General features: G+C 39.8%; 1 protein-coding gene across 2 annotated transcripts; it reads left to right on the forward strand.

Annotated features, from left to right (window-relative positions):
* Positions 1 to 294: 294 nt before the first annotated feature.
* LOC116304866 (uncharacterized) lies at positions 295 to 13,843 on the forward strand. Of its 2 annotated transcripts, none has more exons than XM_031714651.2 (6): positions 295 to 653; positions 2,135 to 2,403; positions 3,372 to 4,314; positions 4,615 to 5,538; positions 5,980 to 6,248; positions 6,687 to 13,843. In XM_031714651.2, exons 2-6 carry the CDS (start codon positions 2,152 to 2,154, stop codon positions 13,719 to 13,721), a joined length of 9,423 nt encoding a protein of 3,140 aa, XP_031570511.2. In that variant the 5' UTR covers positions 295 to 653; positions 2,135 to 2,151; the 3' UTR covers positions 13,722 to 13,843. The 2 variants fall into 2 exon arrangements, with proteins under 2 accessions (XP_031570511.2, XP_031570512.2); XM_031714652.2 differs by having other exon boundaries at positions 6,013 to 6,248.
* Positions 13,844 to 14,584: the final 741 nt, after the last annotated feature.

Consider the following 14,584-nt stretch of genomic DNA (forward strand, 5'->3'; position numbering starts at 1 on the left):
TACGTTTTGACGCTTAGCTGACAAAACCTTCCCCCTCTCTACTTAGGTTAGCAAGAGGTATTTTTTGACGTGAATAAATATTCATTCTTATGACTATTTACTTTTGCTGCTAGTGAAAATAATTCTTCTTATTTCTAGCACTTAAAAATAATTTTTTGGGCATTAATTTTCCAGTGTCCCCGAAATGATGGATGAGGGGTCGGGGAGGGATTGGTCCAAAAAATTCCCCCGTGCACTTGATGCTATAAAACTGGATGCCCGAAAAAGGTTTGCGATATTTTCGAAGATCTCTTCGTGTTTAACTAATGTTCTATGGAAAAAAAGTTTATGACAAAAAAACTAAGCAAATGCTAGTGCCTTGAAACCTAATATCCAAACATACCATATAAAGCTGGAAAAGAACACGTGACTGGAAAGTAAACAAACTAAAAAGGTTGGATTGACGGAAGGAGACGATTAACCGCGCATCCCTACTGTTATTTAAGAGTCTTGCACTTATTTTCTTTAATATTTACTGAATGAAAGATTCACGACCGAGGTCTAGGATTTCTTGGACTCGACAAGGCTTTACCGTTCAAAATATCGTCACTTCAACGACTAGACTTTCATTCAAGATTTGGTCAGGTTTGACGTCTATTTGAAACCTCGTTCAGGTAAGCGGAAAAGCAGTCCGATTCAAACATTTGCCAGTAAAAATATGTTGTACGATTATGATTGTAATCGTTTTTAAGCATGGAATTAAAATGAACAAAGATCTTTTCATTATAATAAACGACTGCAGATTCGAGTTCAACGATACTGAAGACATGAGCTGTCTTGAGGTCAGCTAAGATGTCAAATTCAAAGTTAAACGATCAACATTTATTCCAGCTTATGAAATTTTAAAATTCATGTCAAATTAGATGGATGGATAAACATTAATAAGCTTGCATTCTTTGTTTCTATGAATTACTTTTTAATTCCTTGAGGTTTGATATCGAAATATTTTACAATTCTTACGAAGAAACTATTTTATGATCGCGCAACGTCAGTTTGTGCTCATCACAGCAAAAAAATTGAAAATTTTGGTTTCATTTTATAAATTACTTAATCCCATATTTTCTCAGAGGATAAAAATGTGATTTTAAAATTTATTTAAGTCTTTAAGGCTTTAAATTAATCTGTTTTAAATAGTATTCGCATAGAACCGAGATGTAAATGATAGTAATTTAATATTTGCTTATATGATTTTCACAAGAGCTCCTTTTGTTAAATACATTGTTTATATTACAAGAGCAAAAGCGATTAGACCTTTTGAGTGAAAACAAAGAGCTAGAATTTAAACAAGCTTAGAAGCTCGAGGGTTTTTATGATTGTTGTTTGGATTTACTTTGTGTCATGTCATGATCTTGTTCATAGTTAATTACCCTCTATTAACTATGTCTTGTTTAAGTACTTTATTTCAATGTCATGTTTGTAAATGTAAGGTAGTGTTTCAACCTCTTCTCTTATTCATAGATTTACCAACTTATAATACACTCAACAAAATTACTCGACTCTGATTGGTTGAGAGGAGTACAATTATAGCGTTAATTGTACTCCGTAGGAGTACCGAATTAAGTCGCTATGGCAACACGGCCAAAACAATTATATTCTAGCATTTTGTACTTAAAAAAACATCAATAAAATTATAAAGCCATAAGAACTAATCTTTTTTATGCATTTCAGTTGCGCGATGGACTGATAATCGGACGCCAAATAGACAAAGATGAACGGCGTCGCTTCGCATTTTTTACTGAAATTTTGTTGAGTGAACTATAAACAAAAAATCGCACGATCTTCTCGTACAATTTGGAATTAATAGACACTCATAATGTTTTGAAAATTCTTTAATTGCACTCGCCTAAAGGCTCGTGCAATTACAAGAACTTTCAAAACATTACTCGTGTCTATTAATTTCCAAATTGTACTCGAGATCGTGCGATTTCCTATACAAATTATAACTTAAAATAATTATAATTTTGATGTGATTTTTTAAACCAAAACTTTAAAAACTTTAAAACTTTAATTTTAACCAAGATCTTCTCTGCTTGTCTCTAATTCTTTTGAATTAATATCTCTTAATAAGTGATTATTATATGTTTATCATTTATAGGTCTATATCAATAAATAATGACATCATACAGAACTCCTTCCCCTTACCGTGAGCGACAAAAATCCTGGGAAGAAACAGACCTTATTTCCCAGAGGAGACATTTTGATGACCCCTATGACCATCCAACTTCTGGTTATTGCAATGACACTGGACATTCATTGTATGATGAAAATGAGGGCTATTTGGAGAATGAGAGAAGAGAATACATAGATTATAGAGATAGGAACCAAGACCTTAGAGAACAGGATGGTGAATATAGGCATTTTGAGGTATGAAGTTCTAATAATTATAAATTTTATAATTGCCATTAATACTATTGAAATTCTAATTTACCTTGTTGGGAGAGGGTTTGAGAAAGGTTGTAGTTTCATGCACCCTTATAATGATAAGGTGTACAAGTCTAAAATATTAGTGTTGGTTCTAAAAAACATCAATGCTTCCCTCATCCAGGAGTACTGGAATTTCAAAGGGGTGGGTGTGCCTGGGAAAGGTATATTAAATCACTCTTTGGGCAGCATTAAGTTACCCATTGTGATTGAGAAATCTTTGTTTCATTTTGTTTTGAATTTTTTTTAATCAGAATAAAGGACAAAAATATCTTAATGACAATGTTACTTTATAACTGCAACAGTCCCACTTTTCCCTCCAGACAGAGTACTGAATTGCAGAAGTTGGAGCTGAGTAGTCTGAGAGAAACCTCTGAGCATCCACAGGAATCCGAAAATGCCTCTTTACAGAGTCTGTAAGGAAATGTGGGATTGCTTGCAGTATGCATGGAAGATATTAAGATGTGTTTGTAATAATTCCTTTTACTGTTCCCTGCACCATCTTGAAAGGTAGCCACGCCTTTGTATCGAAGCAAGACAAACAGTGAGCTTGCAATGATAGAGACCTTTTTTTTAACACCTTGAACAGTTACTCAAATGTCTCTATCATTGCAAGCTCATCATTTGTCTCACTTGGATGCAAAGGCACAGCTACCTTTGAAGATGATGCAAGGACTAGTGTAGAATTTATGAGGAGAGAGGGAAGTAAGTATTCTCTTCAGCTTGTGCATAATGTTTTCCACATGCCTTTCTCTGGACTTGCTGTCCAGGGATTAAACCCACATCAGTAGTTATGAGAGGTGAAACTTAGGAAGCATTACAAAAAATTCCAATGGGGCACCATGACAGTCTTGACAAATGTGCATAACAGAAACAGCTCCCAAATTAATGATCATCTCTTACTATTGCAGAGAGAAAATAAAAAACTATCACCACCACCACTTCTTCAGGATTTCATTCGAAATAAAGAAAGCTTAAGAGATCTAGATTCTGAAGCGTCATTACGTGAATCTAGATATTTTGATAGCGTAGATGAATACATAAGACAGCAACGCAAACTAGAGCACGCTGACGTGAGTAGAGAAAAAGAACGTTGCCCAAGAAGTCTTCGCGTTTTGGAACCTGTGATCCTAAACGATGACAGATCACGTGACCATGGTGGAGGGCTCAGATCACGTGACTACCGGGTCGATGAAAGATCACGTGAATACCGGGTCGAAGAGAGATCACATGAATACCGGATCGAAGAGAGATCACGTGATCGTGACTATAGGTCACGTCGCAATGATGATGATGATTATCATCGTAGTGATAACGCTGATGATTTTAGTTATCGGCGTAATGAGAGAAGATCTACGACGGAAGAGCTAGATTACCATGACAACACTGATCCTCGGCGTCATGGTTACCGCAGCGAACACGCGCGCAATGATCCTTACTACCAACGAGATAGCAGAAACGATGATGACAAAAGGAGCGAAGACATCTTATATGGATATCGTGATCGCCATCGACGCTGTACTGAGAGAGAATTACGCAAGCAAATGGATGAATATGATTCACACGGAAGGGCATATTCTTCAGAAAGGGGACGAGATAGAAGAGGCAGAGAATTTAGCCATGATGATAAAAATAAACACTCATATTCGAGTCGGTTAGTAAAAGATGAGAGATTTACAAGACCTGGTATGAGAAGTTATGACAATGAACCACAGAGAAGACCAGAAGGAGGTGTTCCGCGATTTAAGGGAGAGCCGCGAAGATTATCACGAGATCATTATAAAAGTCTTAGTCGCCATAGTCAACGACAGCGAGGTGGAACGCGTTCTAAAAGTCCAGGTATCCCCAGAAAAGGTTAGAATTATGTTACACTACAGTAATAGTCGATATTTGGTAAGAGGAAAATCTGGAACGGAAATATTTGTTAGTGCTCATGATCTCTGTTATAATCATCTTGGTGTGAGTTTGTGAAGTCAAACAAATATATGAAATTTGATTTCACATATTATGTAGAGTCAGTCTTTTATATCGAGGTCAGAACGACGCAGAACACAATTTCTCACGAGAAAAGACAGATTGATTTAAGCGTTCAGCGTCTTAGTTTTCTATACATTTTAGTACGGTCGATAATTTTTCACTTTTTTCCATTTATAGCTCATTCTCACAGTAGTTCCCCTGCGAGAAAGAGCCCTCCTTTCAGCGGAAAAGCACCGACCCACGAGAAAAACCCGAAGAGAAAAATGTCTACGTACGAATTGAATGGAACAAAAAGACGAAAATGCGATGTAAGACAACCCAATGCTTCTCTCAAGAGCCAAGAAATACCCAATGCCCAGCTCATCACTCGTGATCAATTCTTGTCACGTGATATCTTCAACTCTACAAAGTACTCCAGTCGCGAGTCAGAATATAAAAGAACTAGAAGTAGTGACATAGCGTTTCGTGACTGCACCTCGTCACGGAATTCTTGTGGAGAGCGTGATCTTAGGGATGAACTCAGTGATTCACGCGCAGCGGCTGTAGAAAGAAAACCACTTCACTTTGAACATTCCGTCTCTGATTATGAAGAGCGTCCCAGTACGGCAATTTCGACGAGAATAATCGACAACAACCCACCTGCTATTCGAAGCATTGTGCAGATACCAGCTAAGAAATTCCAAGACCTTCACGAAAGCTGTACCAAGAATAAAGAAGAAGTCGAAATTCAATCCGCGCAAGTAAAGAGAAGCATAACCCCAGACCCCGTCATTAAATCTCGTGCCAAACAGGTAAGTATCACACCCAATGCTGAACCACAATCTGTTGCGACTAGTCAGCCTGTGAGGACCTCGGAGGTGCTCAAAAGAAAGGTCAGTATTTGTAGCGGACGTGCACCTTCAACCCTTCTGGGTGCGGTCGAGAAACCCAAAGTGGAGCTCCTGGCTGATGACTTGCGGCTCTTAATCATGTCACGTCGATTGAGACAACAAAAAGAAACTACTCCATCCCTCGATGAAAACCTGGCCGAGAAGAACGAAACACTACTGATGTCTCCTCCTCGAACCGAACAACAATTTCAAGTCAGTAGCGAAAGACGAGGTAAGTAAAGTTTACCTACTTCATTGCATTCAGTTTGCTGCAGTGTAGAAGGAGAGTTTGTTAATGAAAAATGCTCATCGTTTCGCTTTGGTTAAGGTTTCTCTTTTAGGACTCGTAAAATAGATATGGAACGGGCTTGGCCGCTTACTTAATGGGCTCAATATCGATGACCTTACTGAATTTTTCATTAAATTACTTGTATACCAGTGACGAATCCAGGTGGTATCCTGCAGTGCAATGGACACTTCCCTAACACCGTAAATTACTCTTAGCTTTTTTGAAGCAAAAGAAATATTTACGATGCATGATATCTCTATATATACATTTCTTGATTTGGAACCCCCCTCCCCCTGTATCCGCCCCTGTATATATATCCTGCCTTCTAGAGGCTCTCTTGCTTAACTGCTTTGAAGAATGTCACTACATAATGAATTGTTTCAGCTATTTTTGCTCACCCCAAACTCAACATCCCAGGCAGAACCGACGGCATGGTTGAATTGTCTTACTCAGACTCAGAAGCAAGTACAAACGAAGAGAGTGCACCGCCTGCCCCTACAGGCCACGCTTGTCGTAAAGTAGTCATGAGACGTCAAGTAATTCTAGATTACGGCAACGATAAGAGTCATCCAAGAACCTTGCACCTATTGCTTGACAAAGAAAAAGGAAAAAATAAGTTAGGCAACGGAAAAGAAAGTTCTAGGAATTCTAATGTAAGTTTTAACTAATTTTGTTGATTATTTTCTAAGAAAATAGTCAGGTACAATGATAAAAATGGTTGGGAATTTTTCTCTTTTTAATTAGTATTGCTGGAAGCTTTGTTACACGTTCTCATTGCAACATTGTTAAAATAGGATGTCTCAACAACTACTACCAACTGTAGTATAAATGTCTGTAAGGAGTGCCGCGAAAATAAACTATTCCTTGCGATTCAATTGCTATGACAGCGTCTTCCTTTTTGTAGCAAAGCGCGGAAACTGAACTGAATATCTGTAAATTGCTTCGGTAATATAGATTTTTCTTTCAGAAGGCAATTTACGATATAAACTTTTAATTCGTAAGATTTCTTATATTGGGCAGATTGATGTTGACATGTCGATTGGAACGATGGTTTGATTAATTTGCCTCAAATGCAAACATTTATTTTTCAGGTTGTGCTTGAAGTCGTGTCTGAAGGTATGGCAAATCCCCCTGTACGTCCCAACCGTCCTCTCCTTAAAGAAGATGATGATAGTCTCTCAACAGTCGAAGTCGTGGACAACTCATTCGAATCCCAGAACAGTAGTCATGCTGCTGACGAACCTCAAAGACCAGAAGAATTAACTAAAGATGTAAATTGTTTCGAAGCTGACCAGGATGCTGCTGATGCTGCAAGCTCTTCGGTTGATCATAACGAGAATTGTAATTATTCGCAGCAAACAGAAGAAAACGTCTCGAAGCAACACATCCTTGATAATGTCTCGTCATTGGGTAAATACCAGGAGACGAAAGCAGATTTAGAGGATATTCAGGAGAGTGAGCGTCTTAAAGAGGAAAGTAATGGTGCATGGGTGACCTCTTCAGAATATTATGAAAACGAACAGCAGTTTTTGCAGCATGGCGAAACATCTTACCGAGACTTGGTAAAAGTAGAGAGCGATGCCGTAAAAAAGAATTTTTCGGAGCATTATGAAGAGGAGCAAAAGTCGTTTTCTCACTATGAGCAAGGATGTTCCAAGGAACTTCGGTACGATGCAGAGGAATGTGACATCGTAATGACTGAGAACTTTTTAGAGCATTATGATGAAGATCAGCCACTATCTCATTACGAGCAAGAATGTTCCCAGGAACTTCGGTACGATGCAAAGGAAAGTGACGCCATAAGAGAGAACCATCCAGACCATTATGATGAAGATCAAGCACTTTCTCACTACGAGCAAGAATTTTCCCATGAAGTTCAGTACGATGCAGAGAAAAGTGATGTCGTAAGAGAGAACCATTCAGACCATTATGATGAAGATCAGCCACTTTCTTACTATGAGCAAGAATGTTCCCATGAAGTTCAGTACGATGCAGAGGAATATGACGTCGTAAGAGAGAACCATTCAGACCATTATGATGAACATCAGCCACTTTCTCACTACGAGCAAGAATATTCCAAGGAACTTCGGTACGATGCAAAGGAAAGTGACGCCGTAAGAGAGAACCATCCAGAGCATTATGATGAAGATCAGCCACTTTCTCACTACGATCAAGAATGTTCCCATGAAGTTCAGTACGATGCAGTGGAGTATGACGTCGTAAGAGAGAACCATCCAGAGCATTATGATGAAGATCAGCCACTTTCTCACTACGAGCAAGAATATTCAAAGGAACTTCGGTACGATGCAGAGGAAAGTGACGCTGTAAGAGAGAACCATCCAGAGCATTATGAGGAAGATCAGCCACTTTTGTATTATGAGCAAGAATGTTCCCATGAAGTTCAGTACGATGCAGAGGAAAGTGACGTAAGAGACAACCCTCATAGAGAAGAACAACCACTTTCTTGTTATGACGAAGAATGTTCTCACGAAAGTAGGCACTTTCAAGAGGAGAGCGATACCGTAAGGGAGAACACTTCAGAACAGCATGTTCTTCACTATGAGCAACAACCGTTCCAGGAACTTGGGACCTATCCAGAGGAGAGCAATACGGTAAGAGAAAACACTTCAGAACCCTACGAAGAACAACAGCATATTCCTCATTATAAGCAGCAATCTTACCAGGAACTTGGACACTATACAGAGGAGAGCTATGCCGTAAGAGAAAACACATCAGAGCAGTATGAAAAAGATCAGCCAGTTAATTACTATGGGCAAGAATATTCTCATGAACTTGAGCACTGTACAGAGGACAGTGACGTTTTAAGGAAGAGCACTTCACGACATGAAGAAAATCAGCCACTTTGCCAAGAGCAACAATCTTACAGGGAGCTAGGGGAAGAATTTTCCCAAGAAAACGAATATTTTCCAAAAAATGGTACGATAAAAGATAATGGTTCACAATCTTCTCAAGAAGTTCAGCCAATTTTTCGTTATGAAGCTGCAGAATTTTCCCATGAAGTTAATGATCACTTTCCAGAGAAGAGTACTGATGATTTAAAAGAAAGCTTTTCAGAACACCACAAAGAAGAACAGCAAGACAGTAAACAAGAATTTTTCCAGGAATATAAACAGTTTGCAGGAACTAGCGATGGTGTGATGGAAAGTTTCTCAGGACTCTCAGAGCAAGAATACCAATCTTCTGACGATGAAGAAGAAACTACTTCCGAAAGCAAAGAAGGAGAATCTCTTAGCTCAGACGGAGAATCTTATAAAACGACAAGTGAAGAAGACAATTTTTATAAAACAAATGACTTTGGCAAGCAGCACAAGAATGGCGGTTTTGGGCAGCAATATGCCTATTATGGCGATGCAATGTCTGAAGCTGCATTTTCAGAGGTTAAAGCAAGTTGCAGTTCAGAATACCCTCCATCCACAAATGACCATCAATATAAGCATGGAAGTGCAAAAGATGTTGAAGATTACGAATACTACGATGACTTTGAAGAGGATGCACCCGAGATGTCTAATGGTTATGACGTCATTCTGGCGCTTGACAGCTTTAATAATGACGAAATTAATGTTGACACTAAACATTCTGAAAACTTTGATTTTAACAAAACTGGGATATTAGGACAGGATGGAGTTGCTGGCAAAGACGATTTTCGGGGAGAACAAGAGGTTACTGAAGTCAATGGTTTTTCATACGACAGAGATGCGCAAAACGGTCATGAAAATGAACAAGACGTCATAGGCATTCCCAATACTGAAAAGGAAGACTTGGCTGAAAATACCGAACAGGAAAGCAGTGATAGGTCGCAGTTTACTGACAACATAGGTACGAAAGATTTCAGTCAAAGCGATAACACCCATGCACCCATGCAAGATAATATAACAACCACCATTGACTGCGATCAGATTACGTGCGAGAGCGATCGGAAAAGACGTTCTGACGAAGATCCCAGTATAGGCACGAGAGATATAAATCAAAGCGATGTTACTACTGCAGAAGATAAAAAAGCAATCACCATTAACTACGATCAGAGTACGTGCGAGTGCGATCGGAAAAGACACTCTGACGAAGATCCCAGTATAGGTACTGCAGAGGATAATATAGCAACCAATAACTTTGATAATTTATGCGAGTGCGATAAGAGAATAAGCCCTGAGGATGGCCGAGCTATAGGAACACAAGTATCCTCCCAAACTGTCGTCAAACAGTCTGTTAAAGATTTCTCTGTAAATAAAAAGTGCCAAGGATCAGATGAATGTGAAATTCAACATTACGACCTAAGCAGTCCAATCTTTACTTATGGAGAAAACGAAGCTCAAAAATTGAATGGGTCGCAGTATGATTCTGCTTTACCTACGAACCAGTATGCAATCGTAAATGTACAGAATGTCCCTTGTCATGAAAATAATAATGAACTGCAAGAGGCAAATCACTCTGCCTATCTGGTTAACAAAAGTAGTGGTTTGGTGTATGATCCTGCTCTATCTGCAAAAGATCATCCCACTGTAAATGAACATAATAGCCATTGCTCTGAAGATAATAATGAACTGCAAGAGGAAAATCACTCTGCCGATCTGCTGAACAAAAGTAGTGGTTCGGAGTATGATCCTGCTTTGCCGACGAAGGATTATTCCACTGTAAATGAACCAAAGCAGTATACTGATGGTAAAGATGACGTGCAAAAGATAAATGACTCCGCGGATATTTTGAACAGAAGTAGTAGTTCTGAATATGACCCATCTTTACCTACGAAAGATTGCATCATAATTGCACAGACTCAGACTCAGTATGATGATGAAGAAATGCAGCAGTCAAATCGCTCCCCGGAAATTTTGAAAAAGAGTAGTGGGTCTGAATATGATCCAACTTTACCTACGAAAGATAATGTTTCCTCGCAAGTAAACCATGCTAGCGATGACATCCAAGAGTTGCTTCATCTCGAGCTTAACAAAAGTAGTGGTTCAGAAATTGATGTACATATCCCGACGAAAGATTGTGACGTCATGAATGAGGAAGATTATCGGAGTGATGTCATTAAAAATTTGATTCATCTCGATCTTAACAAAAATAGTGGTTCGGAAACTGATGTACTTGTATCGGCGAAAGATCATGTCGTCACAAATGAGCAAGATTGTCATAGTGATGATGTCATTCAAGATTTGGGTAGCCACGATCTCAACCAAAGGAGCGGTTCGGAAAGTGCTGTAGTTATACTTGCGAAAGATAATGACGTCACAAATGAGCAAGATTATCATAGTGATGATGTCATTCAAGATTTGCGTAGCCCCGATCTCAACCAAAGGAGCGGTTCGGAAAGTGAGGTAGTTATACTCGCGAAAGATAATGACGTCACAAATGAGAAAAATTATCAAGTTGATGATGTCATTCAAGATGTGCGTCATCCCGATCTTTGCAAGAGTAGAAATTCGGAAACCGATGTACATACACCAATGAAAGTTGGTGACGTTACTGAGCAAGACTATGCGCATTATGGTCGTACTGATAATGTAATTCAAGATTTGCATCATCCCGATCTTAACAAAAGTAGCGGTTCAGAATATGATCCACGTATTCCAACAAAAGATTATGACGTTACAAATGCGCATTATGGTCGTACTGATAATGTAATTCAAGATTTGTGTCATCCCGATCTTAACAAAAGTAGCGGTTCAGAATATGATCCACATATTCCGACAAAAGATTATGACGTCACAAATGCGCATGATTATCATGCTGATGAAGTCATTCAAAATTTGCATCATCCCGATATTAACGGAAGTAGTGGTTCGAAAACCGATGTTCGAACACCAACGAAAAATTGTGACAATGCTGATCAAGATTATCATAGTCATGAAGTCATTCAAGATTTGTATCATCCGGATATTAACAAAAGTAGCAGTTTGGAAACTGATGTGTGTATACCAACGAATGATTGTGACGTCTCAAATGAGCAAGATTATGATGATGGTGATGTTCCTCTAGAGTTGGTTCAGCCTGTTATTAATGAAAGTAACGAGAGCATTGATTCTGAATATGAGCCGCATTTGCAGTCGAATGATTATGAAAAAAGTGACTTTAACAGGGTCGTGGGAGATGGTGGGAGTACCGGTACCATAGCTGAAAAAGAACACTATAACTGTAGTCCGAGTCTACCAGAAAAAGATGGAATGCAAATCGAACACGACTCCCTTGACACACAAGAGTGTATTATAGTATTTTGTAACAATGATAAAACTTCTGACGACGCAAAGCCATCCTACGAAATGATCCTTCAAGAAGAATATCAGATCCTTGGCGCAGCAACTGAGATTTTCCTACCATCGGATATCGATGCAAATCACATTTGTATTTACCAATGTGTCGACTTTCAACTGCAACGGGTACTTTGTCCAACATCGATCACTGGGGATCAAGAAACAAGCCAGTTGTACCACAACTTGCAAGCTGGTACATTAGGCCAGGAAGATTTGGCTACAACCCATATCACAAGAAATGCAAGAAATCCGAGAGCAGCCATTGGTACCGCTACTGCCGCTTTAACTCGTGGAGAATACGCTATTGAAGAAAGTAGGGTTGTTCAAAATCAAATAAATTTAATTTTCTCGCCTATAAGTGATGAATATCAAGTTTCTTCACAAGAAGAAATTTCATGCCGACTGAATGTACAACAGGGCTCAATGCAGGCTCTTACGTGGCAAGAAAACACAACACAACGAACTGCACCTGAATGTGAATCCGTTGAATTTAATGACCCGGTCGAAGAACAAAACCCCGAGGCAGTTATTGAAATCACTATAGTGCAAAACAATGTTGGAATGTCCGCAGACGAGTCTAGCACTTCGACAGGTTTTTCTTCTGGTAAGTCAAAAGAGAGTGAGAAAGAAACTACACAAGAATCAGATAGCGAGAGTGACACGCCTAGAGCTGATCAAGGTTTGTTTGACAGAATGGCTGCGAGAAATTGGTCTTTGGCATCCTCTAAAAATCTGCCTACTAGGGAACCAGAGTCATATTGTTCGAGCGTACTCGTGGAAAATACGCAAAGAAATCGTCGTACAACGGTCATGGAATTCAAGCTCGAGTCCTCTGATGATCCAGATCTGATGTATATAGATGAAGTGCAGTATTTTGAAGGAGAGCAGCCAGTTGGAAAAAGCGAAGATACTGGAACAGGGGAGAATTCCAACCGAACTATCTCTGCTGAAGATAATATGTCTGAGGATGATGCCTGTAGCAAAGAGAAGTTTGATTCCTCGAACGATTCCTCAAGAGAAATGCCTTGGTATACTGCAGACACAAATCTCTCAGAGAATGACGGGAATACTGAAGACGGGAACGACAACTGTAAAAAGAAATCACCACGACGAAGGCAATCCGAGATGATGTTGAAGCTTAGAGAAGAGTTTAGAAGGTGTTCTCAAAAAGATGGGCAGTATATCATTACGTCTTCCTCAGAAACAAGCTATTCTTTCTTGTCTGACTCGAATGATTCTGTACTACGAGCCGCCCAGCCTTATGATCCTGAATGCGAATCTTTAACCCAAGTGTCACTCTCTGATATGTCTTTGGAACTCCCATATACGAGCTCTGCAAGCTCTGGGCATCCAGAATATGTTGTCGGCCACCGAGATTCGCTCTCAGATATTTTTTCAGAATCTCAGTCTACTAGTTTGATTGTTCCAAAAGAATATGAAGATAATGATCTCGAGAGCCAAAAGCCATACGATCCTGCAAATTGCCTCATGGATGTAGACACGTTCTCTGAACTATCCGGCATGTCACTAGATACACCGTCCAGTAGCGCTTTAGAGTATGACGTCACAGAAGCTGATACTACCCTTGTGGGCGTGGTGGACGATGACTCAGAACCTTATACCCCTGAAGTGTACTCCAGATCTCCTGAGAACGATTCGGAACCATACACCCCAGGAGCGTACTCTCCTGTATTGTCGCTGTCAGGCGATGAATCGGATCCAGAGCTGTTCAGCTGTAAATATACGAGTGATTCGTCTGCTTATAACCCCGAGTCTCACTGCCCAGTAGATATGAGCACGTCGAGTGTATCTGGAAACGAAGCAGACAATGAGGTGTCTACTGGTGTCTCGAGTCCCTGAATTTTCTTCCAACCAAAACATTCCCTTGAGTTTGAGCTTAAAAAAGAAGCCCAGTGAAAAGAAAGTTTGTTTAGAGAGTTACGTTGGCTACTCCAGCTTGGATAAGGAGTCTTCTAATGATGATGCTGGGCAAACAAATCCAGAAGCTTACCGTCCTGAGAGTTTTGTTCGGCTATCCAAGTCCACTGCAGCAAGGAGAAGTTCTAACAGAAACAGCGCACGCGTCCATTCAAGGTCAAAAAGCGATGACAAGCGAGTTACAACCACAACAAAAGACAAGGAATTCAGCATCGAGAAAGGCGACAGGCCCCATACTTTGCAGATATTGGCCCCTTCTACAAGTACAAAGTCTGCAATAACTCGTGGGAAGGATCATAAGTTAAGAGAGGAAAACGCAACGGGCTGCAAGCGAAAACCTCTCAAGAGCTTTGTAGCAATGCCTTGTACGAACAAGAGAGCTAAAGAAGACGAGGTTGGGAAAAGGGTGGTTCATGCTAGCTCTAAAACTAAGAAAAAATCCCCAACAAATGAACAAAAGTCTTTACCCAAGAAAAAAGAGAGTGTGAAGCGTCGTGCTGTTTCAGAAACAAATGAGAAGGAATCAGCACAAGACAAAAGTACTCTGCCGCTCAAAAAGTCTAAGCTTTCTCCAAGATCTTTGACCGAAAAGAGAAGTTCACCAGAGACCCCAAGGATCGACACAGCCCATCCCAACAAAAACACGCTATCGGCGAGAAGGAATAGCAGGGAAGAAAAGTTCAAGAAACCTGTGAGTCCTGCAAGGTGCAAGACAGGAAGAAAATCTAGTGAACACAATAAGGATTCTAGTCGAAGGAAAAGCGAACGTAAAGGTTCTGCAGTCA

The sequence above is a fragment of the Actinia tenebrosa genome, unplaced genomic scaffold (assembly GCF_029948245.1).
Source record: "Actinia tenebrosa isolate PJP-AT-01 unplaced genomic scaffold, QUT_ActTen_1.0 PGA_scaffold3__52_contigs__length_22856419, whole genome shotgun sequence".
Taxonomy (NCBI): Eukaryota; Metazoa; Cnidaria; class Anthozoa; order Actiniaria; family Actiniidae; genus Actinia; species Actinia tenebrosa.